Source organism: Stegodyphus dumicola, chromosome 5 (genome assembly GCF_044657685.1).
Source record: "Stegodyphus dumicola isolate Sdum_Otavi_A_Nest chromosome 5, ASM4465768v1".
Classification (NCBI taxonomy): Eukaryota; Metazoa; Arthropoda; class Arachnida; order Araneae; family Eresidae; genus Stegodyphus; species Stegodyphus dumicola.
The window spans coordinates 124,971,173-124,993,936 of NC_140772.1; the positions used below are offsets into that span (position 1 = coordinate 124,971,173).

Sequence of the window (22,764 nt, forward strand, 5' to 3'; positions counted from 1 at the left end):
GGTGAGTTAATTTTTATCATGTCTAGAAGACATGATAAAAATCAACAAAAAGTTTTTTTTTTTTTTTTTTCATCTTAGAATTTTTTTTTTTTTGAGCTCTGAAAATATTTTGCCAGCCGATCTCATTTCGTTTTTCCACTTTCACTTTCAACTCTTCTCTTTTCTATAAAAGCATTCCACGTTTCTGTTCAGAACACTGTGGGCTGTTGAAAAGGCAACACGCCTCCCTCTCTACCCTAATCGGGAATCCTGATCCAGGTGTCCCCCGCTTCACACTACCCATCTTCACCCATTTCTAAAGAATCTCAGAGAAAACTAAAAGCGAGATCGCAAAAAAAGAAATAGCCTCCAGTGAACACAATTCCAACCACAGTGGATAGCTTTTTGGGGTCCTTCCAGATATATTACCGGTGACCGATAGGTTTTTCAGGGTCTACAGCACAGACTCAATGTACCCCCTTTTGTCTGGGAATGTTGTCTCACCGTTTCTAAAAATAGACCAGAACCCATTCTTTTCTTGGAATTCTATTCTTTAGAAAGAATGAGTCATGGTATATTTTTAGAAACGGTGAGACAACATTCCTAGACAAAAGGGATTAGTTAATTTTTATCATGTCTAGAAGACATGATAAAAATTAACAAAAAGTATTTATAATATATATTATATAATATATATATTATATACTTTTTCTTTTTTTTTTCCTGTTTCAGAATTTTTTTCCCGGCTCTCAGAAATTTTTCCCAGCCGATCCCATTTTACTTTTTGACTTTCACTTTCAATTCTTCTCTTTTCTATAAAAGTATTCCACGTTTTTGTTCAGAATAATGTGGGCTGTTGAAAAGGCAATATGTCTGGTCATCAAGATGGTCCGGTGACGACATTGTTTGGACTCAACGATGACATCATTTCTATATAGATGGTGGAATTTGTATAGGAAGAGTTTAGAAACCGACTCGAACGCCTGTTTTCAGTATATTGCAATACAAATAGGGCTGTCCACACAATAAAAAAGAAATAATTTTTTTCGTAAATAGAGCTCCATTTGTATCGAAATAGCCTAGAAATTGACTCGAAAGCCCGTTTTCAGTATATTACAATACAAATAGGAGGCACTCTCTCATCCAATCTTGGGAGAGAGAGAGAGATCCGGTTTCCATAGTCATCCTGTCCATTCAAAAAGACATTCTTTTTGTTTCTGAATGCAACCGAATGTATATAGGAATATACTAGAAAGCGCCCCCCCTCCAAGCCCATTTTAAGTATATTTCTATACAAATTCGGTATAAAATTGTCCGGGGACGACTTTGTCCGGAGACGACTCTGTCCGCGGACGACACTGTTTGGACTCAACCATGACGTCATTTTAATATAGTGGAATGTGTATAGAAATAGTCGGAAAAAGGACTCGAACGCCCGTTTTCAGTATATTCCAATACAAAATTGATTGTCCACAACATAAAAAAAGACATCATTTTTTTCTTGGATAGAGCTCCATTTGTATTAGAATATACTGAAAACCGACTCGAACGCCCGTTTGAGTATATTCCCATACAAAATTGGCTGTCCACAACATAAAAAAAAGACATCATTTTTTTTTTTTTTGGATGGAGCTCCATTTGTATTGGAATATACTGAAAACCAACGTGAACGCCCGTTTTCAGTATATTCCAATACAAAATTGGCTGTCCACAACATAAAAAAAAAGGACATCATTTTTTTCTTGGATCGAGCTCCACTTGTATTGGAATATACTGAAAACCGACTCAAACACCCGTTTTCCGTATATTCCAATACAAAATTGGCTGTCCACAACATAAAAAAAGACATCATTTTTTTCTTGGATCGAGCTCCACTTGTATTGGAATATACTGAAAACCGACGTGAACGCCAGTTTTCAGTATATTCCAATACAAAATTGGTTGTCCACAAAATTAAAAAAGACATCATTTCTTTCTTGGATCGAGCTCCATTTGTATTGAAATATACTGAAAACCGACGTGAATGCCCGTTTTCAGTATATTCCAATACAAAATTGGTTGTCCACAAAATAAAAAAAAGACATCATTTCATTCTTGGATCGAGCTCCATTTGTATTGAAATATACTGAAAACCGACGTGAACGCCCGTTTTCAGTATATTCCAATACAAAATTGGTTGTCCACAAAATAAAAAAAGACATCATTTTTTTCTTGGATCGAGCTCTATTTGTATTGAAATATACTGAAAACCGACTCAAACACCCGTTTTCAGTATATTCCAATACAAATTGGCAGTTCTCAAAATAAAAAAAAGACATCATTTCTTTCTTGGATCGAGCTCCATTTGTATTGAAATATACTGAAAACCGACGTGAATGCCCGTTTTCAGTATATTCCAATACAAAATTGGTTGTCCACAAAATAAAAAAAAGACATCATTTCATTCTTGGATCGAGCTCCATTTGTATTGAAATATACTGAAAACCGACGTGAACGCCCGTTTTCAGTATATTCCAATACAAATTGGCAGTCCACAAAATAAAAAAAGACATCATTTCTTTCTTGGATCGAGCTCCATTTGTATAGATATAGCCTAGAAATCAGTTCGAACGCCCGTATTCAGTATATTGTAATACAAATGAAATGACATGAAAAATGCAAAAAGAGGAAAAGTAGCCTACCTTGACAGAAATTCTATTCCAAAAGGGGAAAACGTGTATCCAGGTGGGCCCACAGCACGGCCGGAACTCAAGCGAAACTCGATAGGTTGAAATCGATCCATTAAATAACATTCTTAAAAAACAGTAAAGTTTTATTCACATCTAAAACTCAAGCGAAACTCGATAGGTTGAAATCGATCCATTAAATAACATTCTTAAAAAACAGTAAAGTTTTATTCTATTCCAAAAGGGGAAAACTTGTATCCAGGTGGGCCCACAGCACGGCCGGAACTCAAGCGAAACTCGATAGGTTGAAATCGATCCATTAAATAACATTCTTAAAAAACCGTAATGTTTTATTCACATCGAGTCGGCTGGGAAAAGTTTCTGAGAGCCGGAAAAAATTTCTGTGGCTCAAAGTTAGATATAAAAAAAAAAAAAAAAAAAAAAAAAAAAAAAAAAAAAAAAAAAACCCTTTTAGTCTAAAAATTGATGTCTTCAATTTTTTGAAAACACAAACCGTGACTTGGATCTTACATTGGATGCAATTAGAAAAATAAATTACCCCCCTTTTTAGTCTGAAAATTTGAAAATTGATGTCTTCAATTTTTGAAAAATTGAAGACATCAATTTTCAGACTAAAAGGGGGGGGGTATTTTTTTTTTTTTTTCTTTTTTTCAACCAGAGAAATTTTTCTCCGGCTCTTAGAAATTTTTCAGCACTCGACTGGATGAATAAAACATCCCCGTTTCTATAAGAATGGGCTCACTGTTAACTATTTCAGCATTCGACGTTTCGCGTCCAATAATAACTGCCGGGTGTTCAAGAATGCAGATGCACCTACTAGATTTTCTACAGAGAAGCTTGACTGGATGGAGAGTGGATGATTTTATCCAAGATTCTCGACTTTGGACCGTCAAGAGGTAAAGGATCTTTTTGCTTTTTTCTTTTAAGAAAATTTATGGATAGATTCATTTCTTTTTGAATGGACCTAGAAAAATAGGACAAAGTTCTTTTCCAAGATTGGATGATAGAGGGACCCAAAAAAATGGGTCTCGGAAGGAATCGAATGCATTTGCACTCATTCCTTCCAAGACCCATTTTTTTGGTCTCCTGATTCGTCTCTCTCTCTCTTCTCAGTCCATTTCCATAAATATAGGGAAAGCGGAGAACCTTTCCCTACTTATTTCTAAAAATCTTTTCTTTATTTTTTTCTCCTGAGTTTATGTATATATCAATTCAAATACTTTTGAGAACGGTCATCCCAATTCTCTGTCGTCTTTTCGGTTTCATCGTCCCAACTCTCTGACATAGTCTCAGTAGATTTTGGAGCATGGGTCGTCAGTTCATTGTCCCAACATTCAGTGGACATAGTCTCAGTAGATTTTGGAGCATGAGTCATCCGTTCATTGTCCCAACACTCAGTGGACATAGTCTTAGTGGATTTTGGAGCATGAGTCGTCCGTTCATCGTCCCAACACTCAGTGGATTTTTTCTTTGGATCCTCTGAAGATATTTTGGGGGTCTCATGAGATTCTTTGGAAGGTTCGTCCCAACAGGCTGCTGGATCGTAATGGGGAATATTTTCAGGTATGTCTCCCCAACCCTCCGTCTTCCTCGAGTTATTGGAGGAAGTTGACGACAAAGAAGAAGTAGAAGAGCCCATCAAGTGGAAAGGCGTATGCTCATCCGGATGTTCCATCACTTGGAAACAGGACAGATTATCCCATTTCTGGATGAGGTTATCGTACGCTTTTGGGGACGGATCCTTCTCTAACTGATCGTAGGCCTTATCAAAAGCTTGCAGAGGATTGTCTGCTTCCTCCTGAATCCTCTCCTCTTTCTCCGTTCCGTCTGGATAGACGTGATTGATATGAAAATCTCCTTCCGTAATATGCCATCGATAGTTGCGCACTTTGTTTTCGGCACAATGGAAATATTTCCTCCTTTGATGATGTCGGGCACATTTTTCCCGATACTTCCAAATGATTCCATCTGGCACATAAATTTCCGTCACGGGTTTTTGATAATCCAAGGCTTTAGCAAAGAATTTAGCTTTCTGGCATCCCACCACATAAATCGTGGAGAAGCTTTGAGTGAGCGATTGGAGAATGCGACCTAAATGGTTGTAGGGAATATGACCCTCGTTCCAACGAAGTCCGTGCCGGTTTCTCGTCAGCCAGGCATTCGTCTTTTGGTTTTTGTCACTCAGTTGGTGGAAGGGTTGAGGAGAAGCAAACGTCAACGATCCCACGGTCAAAAAATCTTTTGTCGCATAGCCCAATTCTTTTAAAACGTAGGTAAATTCACCCTTCTTGTGGTTGTAGGACTGGAAACCCTCTAGATCGAGCACGATAAAGTTTTCTGAACACGCCATGGCGATGAATACGGTGATGTCTTCCACAAACAGGAGCAAAAAAAGAGTCGAAAAGGTATATATGTATAACAGGGAAGATCTAGAAAGGGAAAAAAAAACAATAAAACGTTTTAGAGTCGTCGTCTTGAAAGAGACATTTTTCTTTTCAAAGGGTTAAGAAGTTTCAAAGTTTCAAAGGTCTTTTTAAATGAAGTTATGATTATTATGATTATTAAAAAAAACAAAGAATCAAATCGATTTTATAGATAACCATATTCATAGGACCAAAGGGACTTACCAGCTCAGTTCACGTCTTCTTCTGTTCTCTGAAGAAATCTCGCGGAGGACACACACTTTTATTAAAAAGTGTGTGTCTAAAAGTGTCATGGTCTCTAAAGCATCCCAACTTAGACATTTATTATTATTAGAAAGTTCATCCTCCTCCTCCTCATCGTCGCACGATATCTCCTGGGGAGATTCTTCCGCCTCTTCTTCGTCTTCGACAGCTTTGCTCTCGGAGGGGTAACAATGTAATTTCCGGAAAACGTAACTACCCTCCATCAAATGGTATCGAAAATTTCTCACCTTGTTCTCGGCACAATGAATCATTTTTTGGAAATATTGGTGTCGCGTGCATTTCGACTTGTTCCGCCACTCGGTTTTCCCTGGGATGTAAAACTCGTAAACGGATCGCTGGCAGAGCTTGCTGAAAAATTCGGCTTTATCGTATCCATTGACGTAGATCGCCTCCACATTTTCGGTCAGTATTTTCAGGATCGTAGGAAGATGCTCGTAGGAAAGACGACCCTCGGTCCATTGCAGGCCGTGTCGGTTATTTGTAGTCTGGTTGACCACAGCTTGATTGCGGGACGATAAGTCATCGTAATGGACAGGAGGGAGAAAAATCATGGATCCGCATAAGGTTAAATCGCAAGTGATGTAGCCCAGTTCTTTCAAGATGAAACATATATCTCCCGTCTTTGGATCATAACAGTGAAAGTATTCCATGTCCAGAACAATGTAGGAATCTTTGAGAGGTTTGGCACTCAAAATGTCCATCTTCTTCAATTGAGGAAAAAAGAAAACAAAATTCTCTCTCTCTCTCTCGCTGTGTGTCCTGAAGAAAAAAATGGATAGCGGTCCTTCGCCGTATCCTCTTTTATATAGAGAGAGAAGGTTGCACGTGACAGGTCGTATGAATTCTGGGAAAGGTCACATTCGTATATATATTTGTTTTTGAATAATATCGTGCGTATCTCAATACACATCCATCATAATAATAATAAAGGTCACCTTGGAAAGAAAAAGAAATAAAAAACATGGAACTCGTGCTCGACTTTGAAGGTTTCTACGATTCTCAAGGAGCCTTTATTGTGAAAGAATTGGCTTACGTCACATTGGACGGTACTTCTCGAGGGGTATTTGTTTTTAAACCCCCGTTTCCATGGCAAATGCTCACCGAGAAAGAAAAACGAACCGCTGTGTGGGCGAGTGATTATTATCACGGCTTGTCGTGGTACGAAGGAGAAATTCCGTACAGTTATTTTCCATGGGTGTTAACGATGTTGACGGAACCCTTTTCCATGATTTGGGTGCGAGGAGAAATGAAACGGCGGTTTTTAGAGAAATGGTTGCAAAGATCCATTTATTGCATTTCGGGATCGACGCAAGAGATTCTCAAATACAATGGGATCGAACACATGAATTGTCCTAAACATACAAAAGGTTTTTTCCATTGCGCTCTACAAAAAGCGGTTCGGTATCATTATTATTTAAAGACACAGAGAAGACATTCGCAAGGTCGATCCTGCACAATTCAATCTTGACAGAATTCATTAAAAAAAAAATACATATATCACGTTACTTCTTCAACAGCACAGATGGTTCTGAAGCGAAACTTGGAATTTTGAAATAATAGATCAGGGAGAAATCATTCTTAAAAAAATGGTAAAGTCTCGAATCGGCTGGGAGAAAAAAAATTTCTCAGAGCTGAAATAAAATTCTCTAATGAAAAAAAAAAACTTTTGGTTAATTTTTATCATGTCTTTAGACATGATAAAAATTAATGACCCTCCCTTTTTGTCTGGGAAGGATGTCTCACCCTTTCTAAAAATAGACCATGACTCATCCTTTCTCTAATGGCAATCATTCCATGAATGAATCACGATTTGTTTTTCAAAAGAGTGAGACAACATTCCCAGACGAAAAGGGAAGGGGGTCGTTAATTTTTATCATGTCTAAGACATGATAAAAATTAACAAAAAGTTTTTTTTTTTTTTTCCTGAGTTGGAGAATTTTTCTCAGCTCTGAAAATTTTTTTCCAGCCGACTCAAGACTTTACCATTTATATTAACGAATAGCCTTTGGGTTATTTATTTATTTATTTATTTATTTTCTTTTAAAAAGAAAAATTCTGAGCTAGACCTATCTATTGGCTTAACATTCTGGTCATAGAAACAGTCTAGAATCTCACTTTTTTTTCGAGGCTAATGCACGGATTCTCCAATCAAAAGGGTTACTATAAAGGGATTGGTTTGAATGCATTTATCTGCAAATGTTGTAGGATTCTGTTGTTTAGAAGGGGGTATATTATTATTATTATTATTATTATTATTATTATGATGATGATGATTGTGGCAGATTCGTTTTCTACATGGAAGTCTAGTCTCCTCCGAAGACGTTTTCTGAGGATCGTCGATAGATGGTTTTTCAATAGGAATCGTTTCCCTCGGATCCTCAAGAGATAGAGGGGGGTCCTGTCTTGAGAAAGGGAGAGGATTTTCGGTTCCATTATTCTCGCGGGGTCTTGACAAATTGAGAGGTCCCTCCTCTTCGAAAGGAAGAGATCTCTGCTCTTCGAGGAGTCTTGAGAAAGAGTTTTGGTTCCCTTATCCTCGAGGGTCTTGACAAATCGAGAGGTCCCTCATTTTCGAGGGGTCTTGATAAATGGAGAGGTTTTTCATCTTCGAGGAGGTTTGATAAAGGAAGAGGTCCCTCTCTCTTGAGGGTTCTTGAGAAAGGGAGAGGTTTTTCATCTTCGAGGAGGTTTGACAATGGGAGAGATCTCTCCTTCTCGAGGGGTCTCTCTTCCTCAAGGGGTCTTGAGAAAGGGAGAGGTTTTTCATCCTCGACGGGTTTTGACAAACGGAGAGGAATCTGAACAGGCTTCTCCTCATCCCCATCATTATCGAGGAGGATGAGGATAGGCTTTTGGAAAGGTTTTTTTCTTTTTCTTCTGAACAGGCTCCTCTTGATGCTCGGGGAGAGGGATGGGGTAGTTGTTCCACCATTCTATTTTTTCTTGCTCGAGGATTTTCTCAAAAGTCGTGGCCTCCTTAAGATGAGACGAAGGAGGAGAGTCCTCGAGAAGAATATAATAGGTATTCTTCCCAGTCTTCTCGATCGAGAGAGGTTCGTGCAGACATTTGTGCAACCATTCACTAAAATGAACGAGAATCCCTTTTGTCTTCTCAAGACGATCCATAATCCTATTCATTTGCGAGACGGTTAGAAAGTGGGACGTGTAAAAATATTTGGCTCGTTTCATTAACAAAATTTTTGCATCCAAAGGTGGAATTTCACGAGCCATCAACACGTTTTCGTCGGACAAAAATTCGTCCCGCATCTTTTGACAACTCCCCACGGTATGATAACCCGAACATTTTGAAAAATCGGAGGCTTACAAGTAAACGACTCCTTGGATGATATAAAAGGAAAGATCAACATATTTATATTTGAAAGGAATACACGTAGTGAGCTGGGGATGCCTCCTCATGATCCACTTGGACAAAGATACGACTTTGGGGCTCTCCCCTTTTATTTATAGAGAGAAAGAGAGTGTGACCTTCCCTTCCCTCCTCCTCTCTTCCTGCTTCCTCTATCTCTGGACGTCCTTGGATTGGAAAGGGTGACATTGAAAAAAAAAAGAAGGTCATGTTTGGATAATTTTTTGTTTATTAAATTATTACTTTCACTTCCTCATTCCCACACACATTCATCTTTTAAGAAAAGAAAAAGAGGTCATGGAGATAAGATTTCTTGGAAAGAAGAGAGAGAGAAACAAAAAAAAACAAATAAAACGGACGTCATAGAGCCTCTATGTGTGTCTGTGTGTGTCTATATATATAAAAAGGCGCGAGTACTGGGCGAGATCATTTCTTTTCCATTGGGAGCCATGTCGCTATTAGACGGTTTTTCCAACTCAACGGATTTCGAACGGGGAGGATTTGAAGACGCTAAAGCAAATCTCCAACTTGAAAATCTTTTTGGCGTGTCATTGTGCGACATTTATTCCGCATTTACCACCTCATCAAGCGATCGTTTCTTTCAACCAAGATGTCGAATCTTCCAACCTGCTCGTTCAGTATATATACAGAAATTTATTCGAATCGCAACAAACGAAAGAGGAATCTCCCTTTTCTTGGAATCGCATGGATCGAGCTTTGAGACGGCCCATTCAAACAGACCGGCGATATACGGATCCGCGCACGAGTTTTCGGTGGAAGAATATTTTTCTCACGAAACGATATTTTACGTTTGGAGTGAGAACGACGGCTGAGGACGAAGTTCATATTGTTCAGACCACAGCCGCTCCTCTCGCCTATTACGAATCATCGTCCCCCAATCTGAAGGAAAGAAGTTTTAAAGTCAGCGACAGGATGAAATATAAGAAATATATTCTAAGACCTTTTCAAAACTATGTCGTTCCCCCGAAAACGCAATATCTCATCGTCGCGACCCAGAAGAGTCTCTTTCTCGTCGATCGGTGCTCGTACTCGCTTTGGAAACAATTGAAAAAGGAGATTTCTTTCCAATCGCCGATGATGTTTCAAGAAGAAGAGAACCCTCCGCCACCTTTACCCATCCCTTCCTTAGATGATAAGAGGAGCTGGACCAAACCGCCATGGCCCGAAACAAAATCGACCCGGCAACGGAATGAAATTGAAGTCATCACGATTGAAGATGAGGAGGAAGAAAAAAAATTACCTCTTAAAAAACGGTCGACTTACCGGAACCTACCTGGCGTGCAAGATCCGCTTCAGAATCCAGAAGCTTCTTCTTCTTCTTCCCCGACTTGTTCAAACAGGCAGCCTCTTTCGGACTCCTCACAGACAGAACCTCTTCCAGTATCTTCTTCTTCTTCTTCTTCTCCTCCAACCTGTCCCGACATCGTAGAGGTAGAATGTCAGACGGGTCCACAAGCTTCAAAAAGTCCCGACATCGTAGAGGTAGAATGTCAGCCGGGTCCACAAGTTCCAACGGGTCCAGAAATCATGGAGGCAGAATCACAGCCGGGTTCACAAGTTCCAACGGGTCCAGAAATCATGGAGGTAGAATCACAGCCGGGTCCAGACATCCTAGAACCCTCCACTCATCCCAAAGAGACTCCAAGTGTTTCAAGACAGCCTTGTGAGGATCCAGCCCTTCCCGTATGGAATGATTATATGGACTTACAAAATTTGATGCAACAGGAAGGAGAAGAAAATAATCATACGGATGGGTGGGTCAAAGACTGTTTAGATCATTTAACCTCGAATGAAATTGAACTGTTATGGAATTGCATTTCTGAAATCACATCGGAAATGGGATAAAAACCAAAACAAAAAAAAACAATTTTTTTAATAACAAATTGGAGGAGGGTCATGATGTCAATTAAAAAAAATATTATATAGAGTCCAATCTTGGTGGTTCACTTCAGTTTTCCAGGATGAGGTGATCCACGTTTCCCGAAATATGGATCCCATTCCAAGAGAGATTATGTAGAGCCTTCACTCCAGTTCTTTTTTTTCTACCAAGAGGAGAGGGTCCCCAAAGGGCTACCCATGTCCAAAGAGAGAAAGTGTAGAGCGTTCATTTCAGTTTTTTTTTTCAAGTTTAGGGGAGGGAGGTCTCAAAATGACACCCCCCATTTTCAAAGAGAGATGGTGTAGAGCGTTCATTTCTGTTTTTTCCAAAGTTAGGGAGTTTTCAAATGACTACCCATTTCAGAGAAAGAGAGAAAGAGAGAAGGTGTAGAGCGTTCATTTCAGTTTTCCAAGGTTAGGATGGTGGTGGAGAATCCTCCAAAATAACTACTCATGTCAAAGAGAGAGAGAGAGAGAGAAAATGCGTAGAGCGTTCATTTCAGTTTTCCAACATTAGAAGGTTCCAAAATACCTTCTGAATTCAAAGAGAGATCGTGTAGAGCGTTCATTTCCAGTTCTCCAAGATCAGAAGAAGAGGGTCCGCTTTTCCCAAAAGGGCTTTCCGCATTCAGAGACAGCGAAGTGCAGACTTCAGTTTTCTCCCTCCCCAAGAATAGAGGGTCCCAAAATGGCTTTCCATTTCAAAGAGAGAGGGAGAGGCGTTCATTTCCATTCTCCAAGATAGGGTCGTCTGATTTTTCCCAAAATGGCTTCCCAATTCAAAGAGAGAGAGAGAGTGAAAGGGTGTGTAGAGCGGTCATGTTCATTCTCCAAGATAGGGTCGTCAGGTTTTTCTCAAAATGGCATCTCCCCATTCAAAAAGAGATCGTAACCAATTTTTTCCAGTTTTTTCCAAGATGGGGGGGAGAAGAAAACCTATGATGGAATAACACGACACACAGAGAGAAAGAGAAAAAAACGCCATCTTGTCATTTTCTGATAGGGTACCGGTGTTCGAATACTTTTGTGACCGACTGTACATTCAGAATCAAAATCGGTACTGCTTACACTACCACCAGAGTAATCAATGCTGGTGTCCCACAGGGGTCGACACTTTCGCCGTACCTTTTTAATATTTATACACAAGACATCCCTAAAGACCCTTCTGTTCATCTTTCACTCTTTGCCGATGACACCGCCATACCTACTAAAGCCTGCACAGTTATAGCCGCAAGAAACCAACTCCAAAACTATCTCATGAAACTGGAAAATGGCTCACCCTTTGGAGGATTAACACTGATAAAACTAAGGCAATAATTTTCCGTAAAGGAAACATGAAATACTATCCTCCACCCCCTGAAATATTTGAATGTGAAATAGACTGGATTAATGAAACCAAATACCTTGGAGTGAGCCTTGACCAAAAACTTACCTTCAGAACCCACTTCCGGTCAGTAGTACAAAAATTTAAAATCACCGCAGCTACTATGCGACCTTTTCTTGGCAGAAAAGGCAACTTATCTACTACAAAAAAATTAATTCTATATCACTCCATACTTCGCCCAGCCGTCCTTTATGCCGCATCGATCTGGGGACATGCAGCTAAAACCAATATTAAACAATTACAAATTCTACAAAATAAAATTCTACAAGAAATTATCAATGCTCCTTGGTATATTCCAAACATCTATATTCACAGAGACCTTCGAATCGAACTTATTCAAGAGTATATTAAACGATTAGCGACAACTTCTTTTATTCAGTACAAACCCACAGTAATAGCCTTTAGCCCGCTCAGACACTCTCCGCATCCCAGAGAAAAACATCAGTACCCATGTGACATCCTGCTCAGATAAGAATTACAACCTTAATCGACTCATTTACGCTAAAATGACTCTGCTGTTTATCACCCGCAGCTACGTCTTATAACGACACTGAACTTGCCACCCCCCCTTTCTTTCGCCGCCGCTAGTTCGGACCTCACTTTCTTTTTTCCGCCTCCCACACTCCCTTCCATCCTACTCTTTCTCCTCTCTCCCGATCCTTATCAGAAGTCGAATAATAAGATGTTTCTACATCTTGATACTCGAGAATAAAATATGATCTGTGTGTGTGTTACAGCTAATCACGTAATCAGAAAGTTTGCTTTCAACCTAATAAATTAAAAAAATAAAGTAGTGATAAAATATACAAACAGACATATTTGAGACATTAAAATTCAGGTCTCCATTTATTATAATTAAAATTATAAATACACGGTTTAGTAATAAAAAGGCATAAGTCCCTTTTGATTATGTGCTCTTTTATCAGTGGCGTGGGCTTATATCTATTTGGGCTTTTATCAACGTGAGCTTTTATCCGTGTGGGCTTTCATCAATGTGCGCTTTCATTGCTGTGGGTATTTGTCGCGTGAGCAATTATCATAGCGGGCTTTTTTTTTTTTTTTTGTGGGCTTTTGTCGCGTGCGCTTTCGTCCAGTGGGCTTTTGTCTGGAAACCACCTGATTCTTATCAGAAGTCGAGTAAAAAGATGTTTCTGAATCTTGACACTCAAGAATAAAATACGATCTGTGTGTGTGTGAATAATCGCTTTTGGGCAGCACGACATATTAGAGTGGCACGCATTTAATTTCAGGTCCGTAGCGTCTAGCAAGACCGATCATTGAGGCTCTATGCGAGCAGCGCGGTATGGAATGCTTATATGCTACCCAAATGATAGTTCTAATATGTACAAAAATTGATTTAAATAAATTAATTTCCTTGTGCTCATGCTATTTTGATGAGTATCGGAATGTTGTCTACTCGAAGCACAGAAACATGTTCATTCGAAAGTGGCTTCAGAGTGTCTTGAGAGGTTCCAGCTGTTTGATATTTGCTGAAATTAAACTGTTTTTTGCTTAAAAGTTATTATGTAACAGTATGACTCTTATATTCTGGATCTGCATTCTTTCTGCGGAAATATTGGTACAGGCCCAATTTTGAACGGGATTCGTGCCTGTGTAAAAGCCATGCTGATATAAATAATTAGCATTTATTGCAAAAATTCTTGTTGGGAACATATTATATAGAAAACAAAATTTTACCAAGCAGACCAGCCGGTGCACGGTTATGATAATATTTGCCAAATTCTATTGCCAATTGAATGAATTGCTTATATGTAAATATGGTACTACATGTTGTTTATAGATGGTTTTGCTTTTGAGTGTTTTGTTTGTGTCAGATTAACCGTAAAGGTTTAGTTCTGAACGTCAGATTCGAAACAACTCTCGAACTCTAATTAAGCTTGAGTAAACAATATGTAGCTGATATGATGATCGGAAGTTATCGATTGTATATTTACTGTAAAAGTGTGTTTAAAACGCCCATTCGCGATTGTGGCGGTTATACGAAAGTGTTTTCAACTTTTCACATTCGTTAATTTTAGTAAGCAGTAGTTCTTCATGTAGCAAATATTTATAGTTGCTGGTGCCTTTCATTTTGAGTGCCGCATATAATTTTTGAAAATAATGATTATGTATCTTAAAAAAGAAACTGAAAATTTTATAAAAACTTATTGAAAAATTATTTTTTGAAATGCAGTATTTCCTGTATGATAGATAATTTGATATTTTAAAATATTTTTTGTTTGTTTGTTTGTTTCTCAATGTTATTAACATTTTGACAGATGCATGCATGAAAAGGAAGTAATGTTTTATATAAAATTCGTCTATTGCTTCTTATTTTAAGGGCAGGTGTTAAGAGTCCTCAAAAGTGTGCAGGATTTTAACATTGGATGCCCATTTTTGAAAACATAGTGTCTAATAAAACATTTCCTAGAGCACTTAATGAATTAAGTGAATATATCGTATTGTTTTTTAAAGGTGCAAACTCAACTGAAAGAATCAGTCAGCAAAATCTGTGTATATATCTCTATAGGTTACTTATTATTGTACAAATTTATGGTATAATCTATTTCATTCATATATGAATTTTTGAATTGAAGGTGCATTTTATCAATAGGAATTTTAAAATATTAAATTTTATTTTATTTTGAAAGCTAATAAATTTTAATGATGAGATTAGTGTATTTAAGTTGTAAGGTATGAATATTTATTTTTGTTAAAAATGCAATTAAATCAATACTGAAACTTAAACTATTTTATAACATTTATGAAAGGAACATAAATAAATTTCAATGTATAAAGTGTTTTGTTCGAATATTATACATATGTTTTACAATGTCATTTGGTGTAACCAATTTCTGTAATCATATCATAAACATATTACGTTTTTTCATATGTTAAGATATGATGAAAATTTCCAGATTCATATTAATATGTTTAATAGGGGCTTTATAGCAAAACTCAAGAAGCTTCTGTATGTCTTTTATTGTCTGCTATGAAAAATAATCAGATTTAATTTTCAAACTGCCACAGATACTATTAATTTATCGATACTAACTATTTGAAAAATTAGGTATTTTTTTCTGATTTGATGCAATTATAACTTTTTGTTTCTTTTTTTCTGAATTAATTGTGATTATATTAGTTATTAAAAAGTATTCAATTGGAGTTTTGTGAATAATTTTATTACTGAAGTTTTCAGTAATAAAATTTCAGTTCATGGAATATTGCCATGTCCAGGTGCCCAAGAAAACAAACAGTTCAAGACACACAACTGAAGATTCAGAATTTCAGTTCAAGAACATGTTTATAATAAAGCTATAGTAGTAATATCTCATTTTTAAAGAATTACTAATTTAGGTTGATCTTTACATTATGGTAACTTGGCGTTTTTTTGGCGAAAATTTGGCGACCAACTCTCCTACAGCAACCTTCTATTTTTTTCCCGCCGCCATTTTGTCTTCACGAAGTAAAGACATGTTTATTTTCTTTTTATCTACTGAACACTTCTTCCAACAATCTACTAGCCGAATTACACTTATGCTAGAAATTTTATCTAACAAAACTGCTTAATCATGACAAATATTCACTGCAAAATTGGGAAAAAGTGCACAATACCATACTCCTTACGCGTTTTTCAAAATAACACATACACATAAACCATGTACACGCCGACTTATTTTTACTTAAAAAAACATCCCAGAATTACACAAAAATGGCATTGCGCGCACTCTTCACTATATCCATGTGCACTGCTTTTTTCTCATAAATTAGAAAAATTTCACGAAAATACATGACAATTTTCTGAATCTTTAAACCCGGTAAAAAGAACATATATGAAATTACCTGATCGTGAAAAAGTTTATACCCTTTCCAAATATGAACATTTCCCCGTATAAAATAAATAAAATATCCAAAAACTTTTACCTCTACATTATCTATTATATTACAAACGTCACTAACTAATTCAGACCGCAAACATTACAAATGGTTACAAATACTTAGTGTCAAATATTTAAATTATTTCCATGCACGTTTACGCAAATTACTTTACTTCCACCTTACATTTAGAACAAACAATGCATAAAAATAATATCCTCAAATAATTAAAAATACTAACTTACCTATTCTTCTTCACAATCTTGATTACGTGTTCGATAAACTTTTCTTATTTCTGTTTCAGGATCTTTAAAATCATACTTATAGTTCACACCAAGGTACCAGGTAAAATAATTAACTTAATAAAACATCTTTACTTCTATCTCGCACAACCTTAAAGAAACACTTATTACTACCCCTTTCAATCCCACTAAATACCCATTTCGAATTCACTTTAGTTAGGGCCATGGGATCCAAAAATTAACGATCACTGTTTCACACAACACAGAATAAAGCCAAATACAAAATTTCCAGATTTTTCCCCGATTTCCCCCCTTTTCCGATTAAAGAACCGTAATTCGTCCATTAATATCACATGACATATCCCATGATCTCTCATTTCCCTCACACAAAATAATGCGTAATTGGAACTGAGTACTGCTCACATTATTACCAAAGTCCCAGGTAGTAACCTTTATCGCCTCCAAAATGTCGCCAAACTAGCAGTTACCATATTCTAAAGATCAGCCCTAATTTAATACTGTTGTAAATCTTGAGAAAGTAATTGCACAATCTTTATTCATATATATCCTTCTGTTATGTGAACAACAACTAATAATTCAGTAACGTCAATTTAAGCATTTAAGGAAACCTTTTTAGAATAATATTGCCTTATAGAAAACTATGTATGCCAGACTTATAAAATAATTAGGAAATGTATGTAATTTATGAATATTAAACATATATTAAATTATTCTCTCTTTATATGTATAATATATATATATCAATTATACACAAAATGGTAAGAAATTTAGAAGCAAATCCACAAAGAAATGAAATGATAATAATGGAAGAAATGATAATTAAAACTAGTAAAATCCCAAAATTTCCAATAAAAAGATAAAAAATCCATTAACTAAGTGTTTTTAAACCAGAAGAAATTCCAAAAAAAAAAAAAAAAAAAAAAAAAAAAAAACAGAAATATATAAATACATAAAATTGAAAGAGGAATATAATTAAAATTTGATTCAATGTTTCAAGAGGAGATAGATCACATTCAACTTAATCCCTTTTCCCAGGAAAACCAATGCATTTCTGTTCATACAAAAGAGGCCGATAAACCATCTTAAATTATTTAATAATAATAATTCATCTAACAATTCTGATTGCCTCTTCTATGCGGCAATCCTCCTTCCATATGAAATAAAAGTATATATAAAAAAATTTAAATGAAATAAATTTAATGCTTAGTAAAGCAAAAGTAAAATATAAACTATTTACCAGTATTAAAACTCAAAATTTAATAATTTACAAAATGTATTAAAAATTAACAGAGAACAAAAAAAATGGTTTTTTGTTTACAATTTTTTTTTATATTGTGTGTGTGTATGTATACTTTATGGGCATTAAACATATATTAAGTGATATGTTTTCTGGTGTCATTTGTAATATATGCATTAAAAGTATAGTTATATATTATGTTTCATAATTCTTTCATGGTCTTATTTCCTGTTTACTAGGAATGGAAGATAGCTCTGAAGTACTGTTGAAATATCAGAAACTTGCACTAGAATATTCTAAGGTATGCTTTCTTAGTTATTAAAATATTTACCACAATATTTCATCTATCCCTGACAGTTTTTTTATTGTTGATTTAGCTTTTTATTATTTAATATTTCCTACTAAGAAATTATATGTTTTAAACATTGCATGCATATTTTTTAGTTAAAAGCTCAGACATCTGTGTTAAAAAGTGCTATAGCTGATGAACAAGCCACTGCATCAGCACTACAGGTAATATACTAAATTTATAAAAGCAGTAATTTTTAAGGAAACTTTCCAAGCATATTCTTGCTATAAAGAAGACTGTAGCATTATTTTTGTTAAAAGTTGTATTGAATGAGAATATGGTATGTCATATAATAAATTTTTGTCATAATTGTCATATTCATACTGTTATAAACAAACCTTTGGCGATTATTGATGCTTGAAGATCATTGTCATTTTACAATTAACAGTTTCTAATTATTGAGGAATGGAGTTTCCCCCTCCCCCCACACACAGACACTTTTTCTTAGTTGTGGACAAAAAGTATATTTGATAGATGGGTTATGGTGAAAATGAGCTGTACTTTGTATCAGATAACTTATTATTTGATCCAGAACTTTAATTTTTGTATTTCATGTGGAGCTGTATTAAGTGTATTGTTTTGAAGAATGTCTCAATTCACTAAATAACTAAATTCTGAAGTTATTCTTGTGATTACAATTATCTGTTTTGATGCACTAAATCATGTAATAACTGAGTTTAGAATTCAAATCTATGCTAATATAACTTTGAAGAGTAAATTTTCTAAAACTTTGTGCATAAAAATTCATTTATTCCTTAACTGATTTAAAATAGTTCTGATGTAGTTAGTTAACTTTCATAGGAACTACTTTGATATACCCCCCCCCCCAAATCGGAAATTTGGCGACTTTTTTTCCTCGCCAAGATGGATTCTCGCTAAATACAAATAATTAATACATAAAAAATACAGAATCATTAAATACAAAAAAAAAAAAAAAAAAAAAAAAAAAGAATACCTAAAAAATACAATGAATACATAAAAAATACGGTTGATCTTTACATTATGGTAACTTGGCGATTTTTTGGCGAAAATTTGGCAACCAACTCTCCTATAGCAACCCTCTATTTCCCCCCCCGCCGCCGCCATTTTGTCTTCACGAAGTAAAGACATGTTTCTTTTCTTCTTATCTACTGAACACTTCTTCCAACAATCTACTAGCCGAATTACACTTATGCTAGAAATTTTATCAAACGAAACTTCTTAATCATGACAAATATTCACTGCAAAATTGGGAAAAAGTGCACAATACCATACTCCTTACGCGTTTTTCAAAATAACACATACACATAAACCATGTACACGCCGACTTATTTTTACTTAAAAAAAATCCCAGAATTGCACAAAAATGGCATTGCGCACACTCTTCACTATATCCATGTACACTGCTTTTTTCTCATAAATAAAAAAATTTCACGAAAATACATGACAATTTTCTCAATCTTTAAACCCGGTAAAAAGAACATATATGAAATTACCTGATCGCGAAAAAGTATTTACCCTTTACAAATATGAACATTTCCACATATAAAATAAATAAAATATCCAAAAACTTTTACCTCTAAATCATCTATTACATTATACACGTCACCAACGAATTCATACCGCAAGCATTACAAATACTTAGTATCAAATATTTAAATTATTTCCATGCACGTTTATTTCAACTTAAATGTATACCAAATTCCTACAAACATAAAATTCACAAAATAACTATCATTTCATTAAAATAGAATTAAATTCAAAAACACTACTTTAAATATAAATGAGCACATACATTAAATTAATAAAAATTACCTTACAATCCTAATTACTTTAAACTAAATCATTGCTAATAACAATTTTCCCAATAATACCAAATTCCTTTCCACCTTACATTTAGAACAATGCATAAAAATAATATCCTCAAATAATTATAACTTACCTAATCTTCTTCAGAATCTTGATTACGTGGCGGATACACTTTTCTAATTCATCAATAAAATTATTGAAAGATTTTTTCTGCGAATTTTTCCTCCCTACTTCCTCTGCTAAATAAAAAGCAAACTTCTCTTTATCACAATGCCTAAATACCCATTTCGAATTCACTTTAGTTAGGGCCATGGGATCCAAAAATTAAACAACACTGTTTCACACAACACAGAATAAAGCTAAATACAAAATTTCCACATTTTTTCCCGATTTCCCCCCTTTTCCGATTAAAGAACCGTAATTCGTCCATTAATATCACATGACATATCCCATGATCTCTCATTTCCCTCACGCAAAATAATGCGTAATCGGAACTGAGTACTGCTCACATTATTACCAAAGTCCCAGGTAGTAACCTTTATCGCCTCCAAAATGTCACCAAACTACCAGTTACCATATTGTAAAGATCAACCAAAAATACAAATAAATGACACTGAATAACATATTATATACAATTTACACAAAAATTTTAACAAATACAATTGAAAATACGTGTCGGCAATCTAGTAAAAAGAATTATTTATACAGAAATTTTGAATTGCTCCCAATTTACCCCAGCAGCAATTTCAATAAATTTAATGAAACAATAAACATTAGCCGCTAAACATGATTTACGAAACATGTACATCACAAGGTAAAATTTATAATCTGCCTTGCGATTGTACTTAAGCAAAGAAGCTTTAACATGCCTCCACATACTTTCAATTGTATTTGTATGACACCCGGAATCGGGGTCTACAAATGTTAAAGAATGATTTACCTTTAAATGCTCAAAACCGTCATCCGTCAAACAATTATAACTTTTCCAACAATCAGAATAAACAGACGTACCTGGCTTAATCCATTCCTTAATTACCGACAACAATGTCTCCTGAGACCTATCATGCACAGCACTAAAAAAACCTTACCTGATCCCCTTTCAACACCACCAAAAATCCACTGATGTTCTACACTATGACCCCTATTATACTTCCTTTTGCCAAACTTTGACTCATCTATTTCCACAACAACACCATCACCACCTACCTTCTCAGAATTCTCCTCAATATAATTCAAAATGGTCTCGTTAATGAATTGCCTCCAATCTGCTAAAATAGTACTAGAGAAACCATACTCCTCTGCAATACTACTTGTCTTAGTGCCTCTCAAAATCTCATACGTGATCAACAAAACCTCAACCAACTTAAGCTTAGACTTCGAAAACCAAGAATTATGCCTTATCGACATTTCAGTGTTGCACTGATTACCACCTACCATTTTGTGACAAACATACACAAATCCATCTGAATACGACTTCTTCAACTTCTGTTTCATACCAGACCCACATTCCTTACACACTGCATGCTTCAACAATCCAACCTCCATAAAAAAATCAATTAACATCTGCATATCCTGAGCCAAATGATGCAAAAATAAACAATTAACAATACCTGGCCTTCCAACTGTCGGCCTACCCGATGAAAATGAAGCACAACTATCAATTTTCCGACTCAAAATTCCCTGAAACTTTTCAACAACACTGTATACAGTAGGCATATTGAAAGCTAAAAGCTAAAAATAATTAATAGAAAAAAATATAATTGGAAAATACAACCAGATTTGCAGTAAAATACAGCAAGTCAGAAATCCACTTGATCACTTTACAAAGAAATGGCGAATGAATGAAATGGCAGTAAAACATATATGAAATCCAAAAATTGTTGCCATAAAACTTTAAAAAAAAAAAAACTCAAAAAATGGTACAAAATACAAGAAAATACTAAATTTGGCAACAGCAAAAACCTAAAAGCTGAAAAAACCTAAATTGGCAACACCAAAATAAGAAACAGCAAACCTAAAAAGTCCGTAGGGAGTGCCAGATTTGGCGTGTAATTTTTGGGGGGTATATCAAAGTTGTACCCTTTCATATTTTTTCATGTTGTTTTCACCATCGTATAAAACTATTTGCATGATACTAGACTGTGGTAATGCACAGTAAATATATGTGTATACATGGGAGACATTCACATGGGGCGGGGAGTGAAAATTATAACTTTTATGAATTTTTAAGAAAACTCTAGAAGTATGAAAGAATTGTATTAAAAATTATGTGTCTAACTCTGTAGGCAAACTCTAGAATTAATTTTTAGGAATTAATTAATATTTACTACTTTCATTTAGTATGCTATATATGTATTTTGTATTTAAAACTTAATTTTTACATGGAATGAAAAGAATTGCTTTTTCCAGTACCTTTTGATATTTATGTATGTATATATTTTTTATAGGAGAATTTAAAGAAAAAAGATCAGTTAATAAGGAAATTAGAGCAAGAAGTTGAATGTTTAAATTTCCGGAATGTGCAGCTGTCTAAAAGAGTTTCTGTTCTTCAGAATGATTTGGAAGTAGTTGATGCCAGCTCTAAGCATTCCAAGGTTCTATGTTTTATTTTTATAGTATCATATATATATATATATATATATATATATATATATATATAATTTTATTTTAATACTTAACATATTATTTTATTTTACTAGTTTAATACATAATGTATTTAAACTGTATTGTTTTCATATTTGCATTTAAAAATGGAAATATTGTATTATAACCAAAACTACCATAAACAAAATACTCACTTGACCTTTTTAAATAGTTTTAATTAAAAGAGCACAATTAAGATAAAACATTACAATAAAGTGTGTTATAATTAGACATTTAAGCTACAAAGTAAATCTTGGAGTATAACATCTCGGGGAAACAGCATGCTTAGGTCATGACTCCTGCATATTGACTGAAGGCTATTATCTTTTTTGGCTGTTGTTTCTTCTGGCGGCTGCTAGGTGGAGCTCATTGAGCCATAGGGTTACAGTCTCCTCCTCTGGCTAGTACGTCGTCTCGGCGGAGAGCCAGAAATATGTTGGTTTGGTCTGCCTCGTGTCCTATACTCTATCACAGGGATGGACAAACTATGGCCCTCTGGAAGGTCCAATACGGCCCGCCGATAGAATTTCGATATACTGGTCCAAAGCAAATTAAAAGAAATATATACAGCCAAAAGTCTTTAATCCGGATTCGTCGGGACTACG

The 22,764-nt window shown here is 35.4% G+C and overlaps 1 protein-coding gene across 4 annotated transcripts in view; it reads left to right on the forward strand.

Annotated features, from left to right (window-relative positions):
* Positions 1–13,285: 13,285 nt before the first annotated feature.
* Positions 13,286–22,764, forward strand: part of LOC118202346 (protein phosphatase 1 regulatory subunit 21-like) — a 235,139-nt gene continuing 225,660 nt past the window's right edge. The window contains exons 1-4 of one of the 4 annotated variants that reach the window (XM_085817028.1): positions 13,286–13,304; positions 17,619–17,680; positions 17,824–17,892; positions 21,964–22,110. In XM_085817028.1, the coding sequence (XP_085673154.1) occupies positions 17,621–17,680; positions 17,824–17,892; positions 21,964–22,110 (276 nt within the window). In that variant the 5' untranslated portion in view covers positions 13,286–13,304; positions 17,619–17,620. Of the gene's footprint in view, positions 13,305–13,823; positions 14,042–14,153; positions 14,206–17,618; positions 17,681–17,823; positions 17,893–21,963; positions 22,111–22,764 lie in introns of those variants that run through there. The other 3 variants (XM_085817025.1, XM_085817026.1, XM_085817029.1) reach the window with 3 other exon arrangements.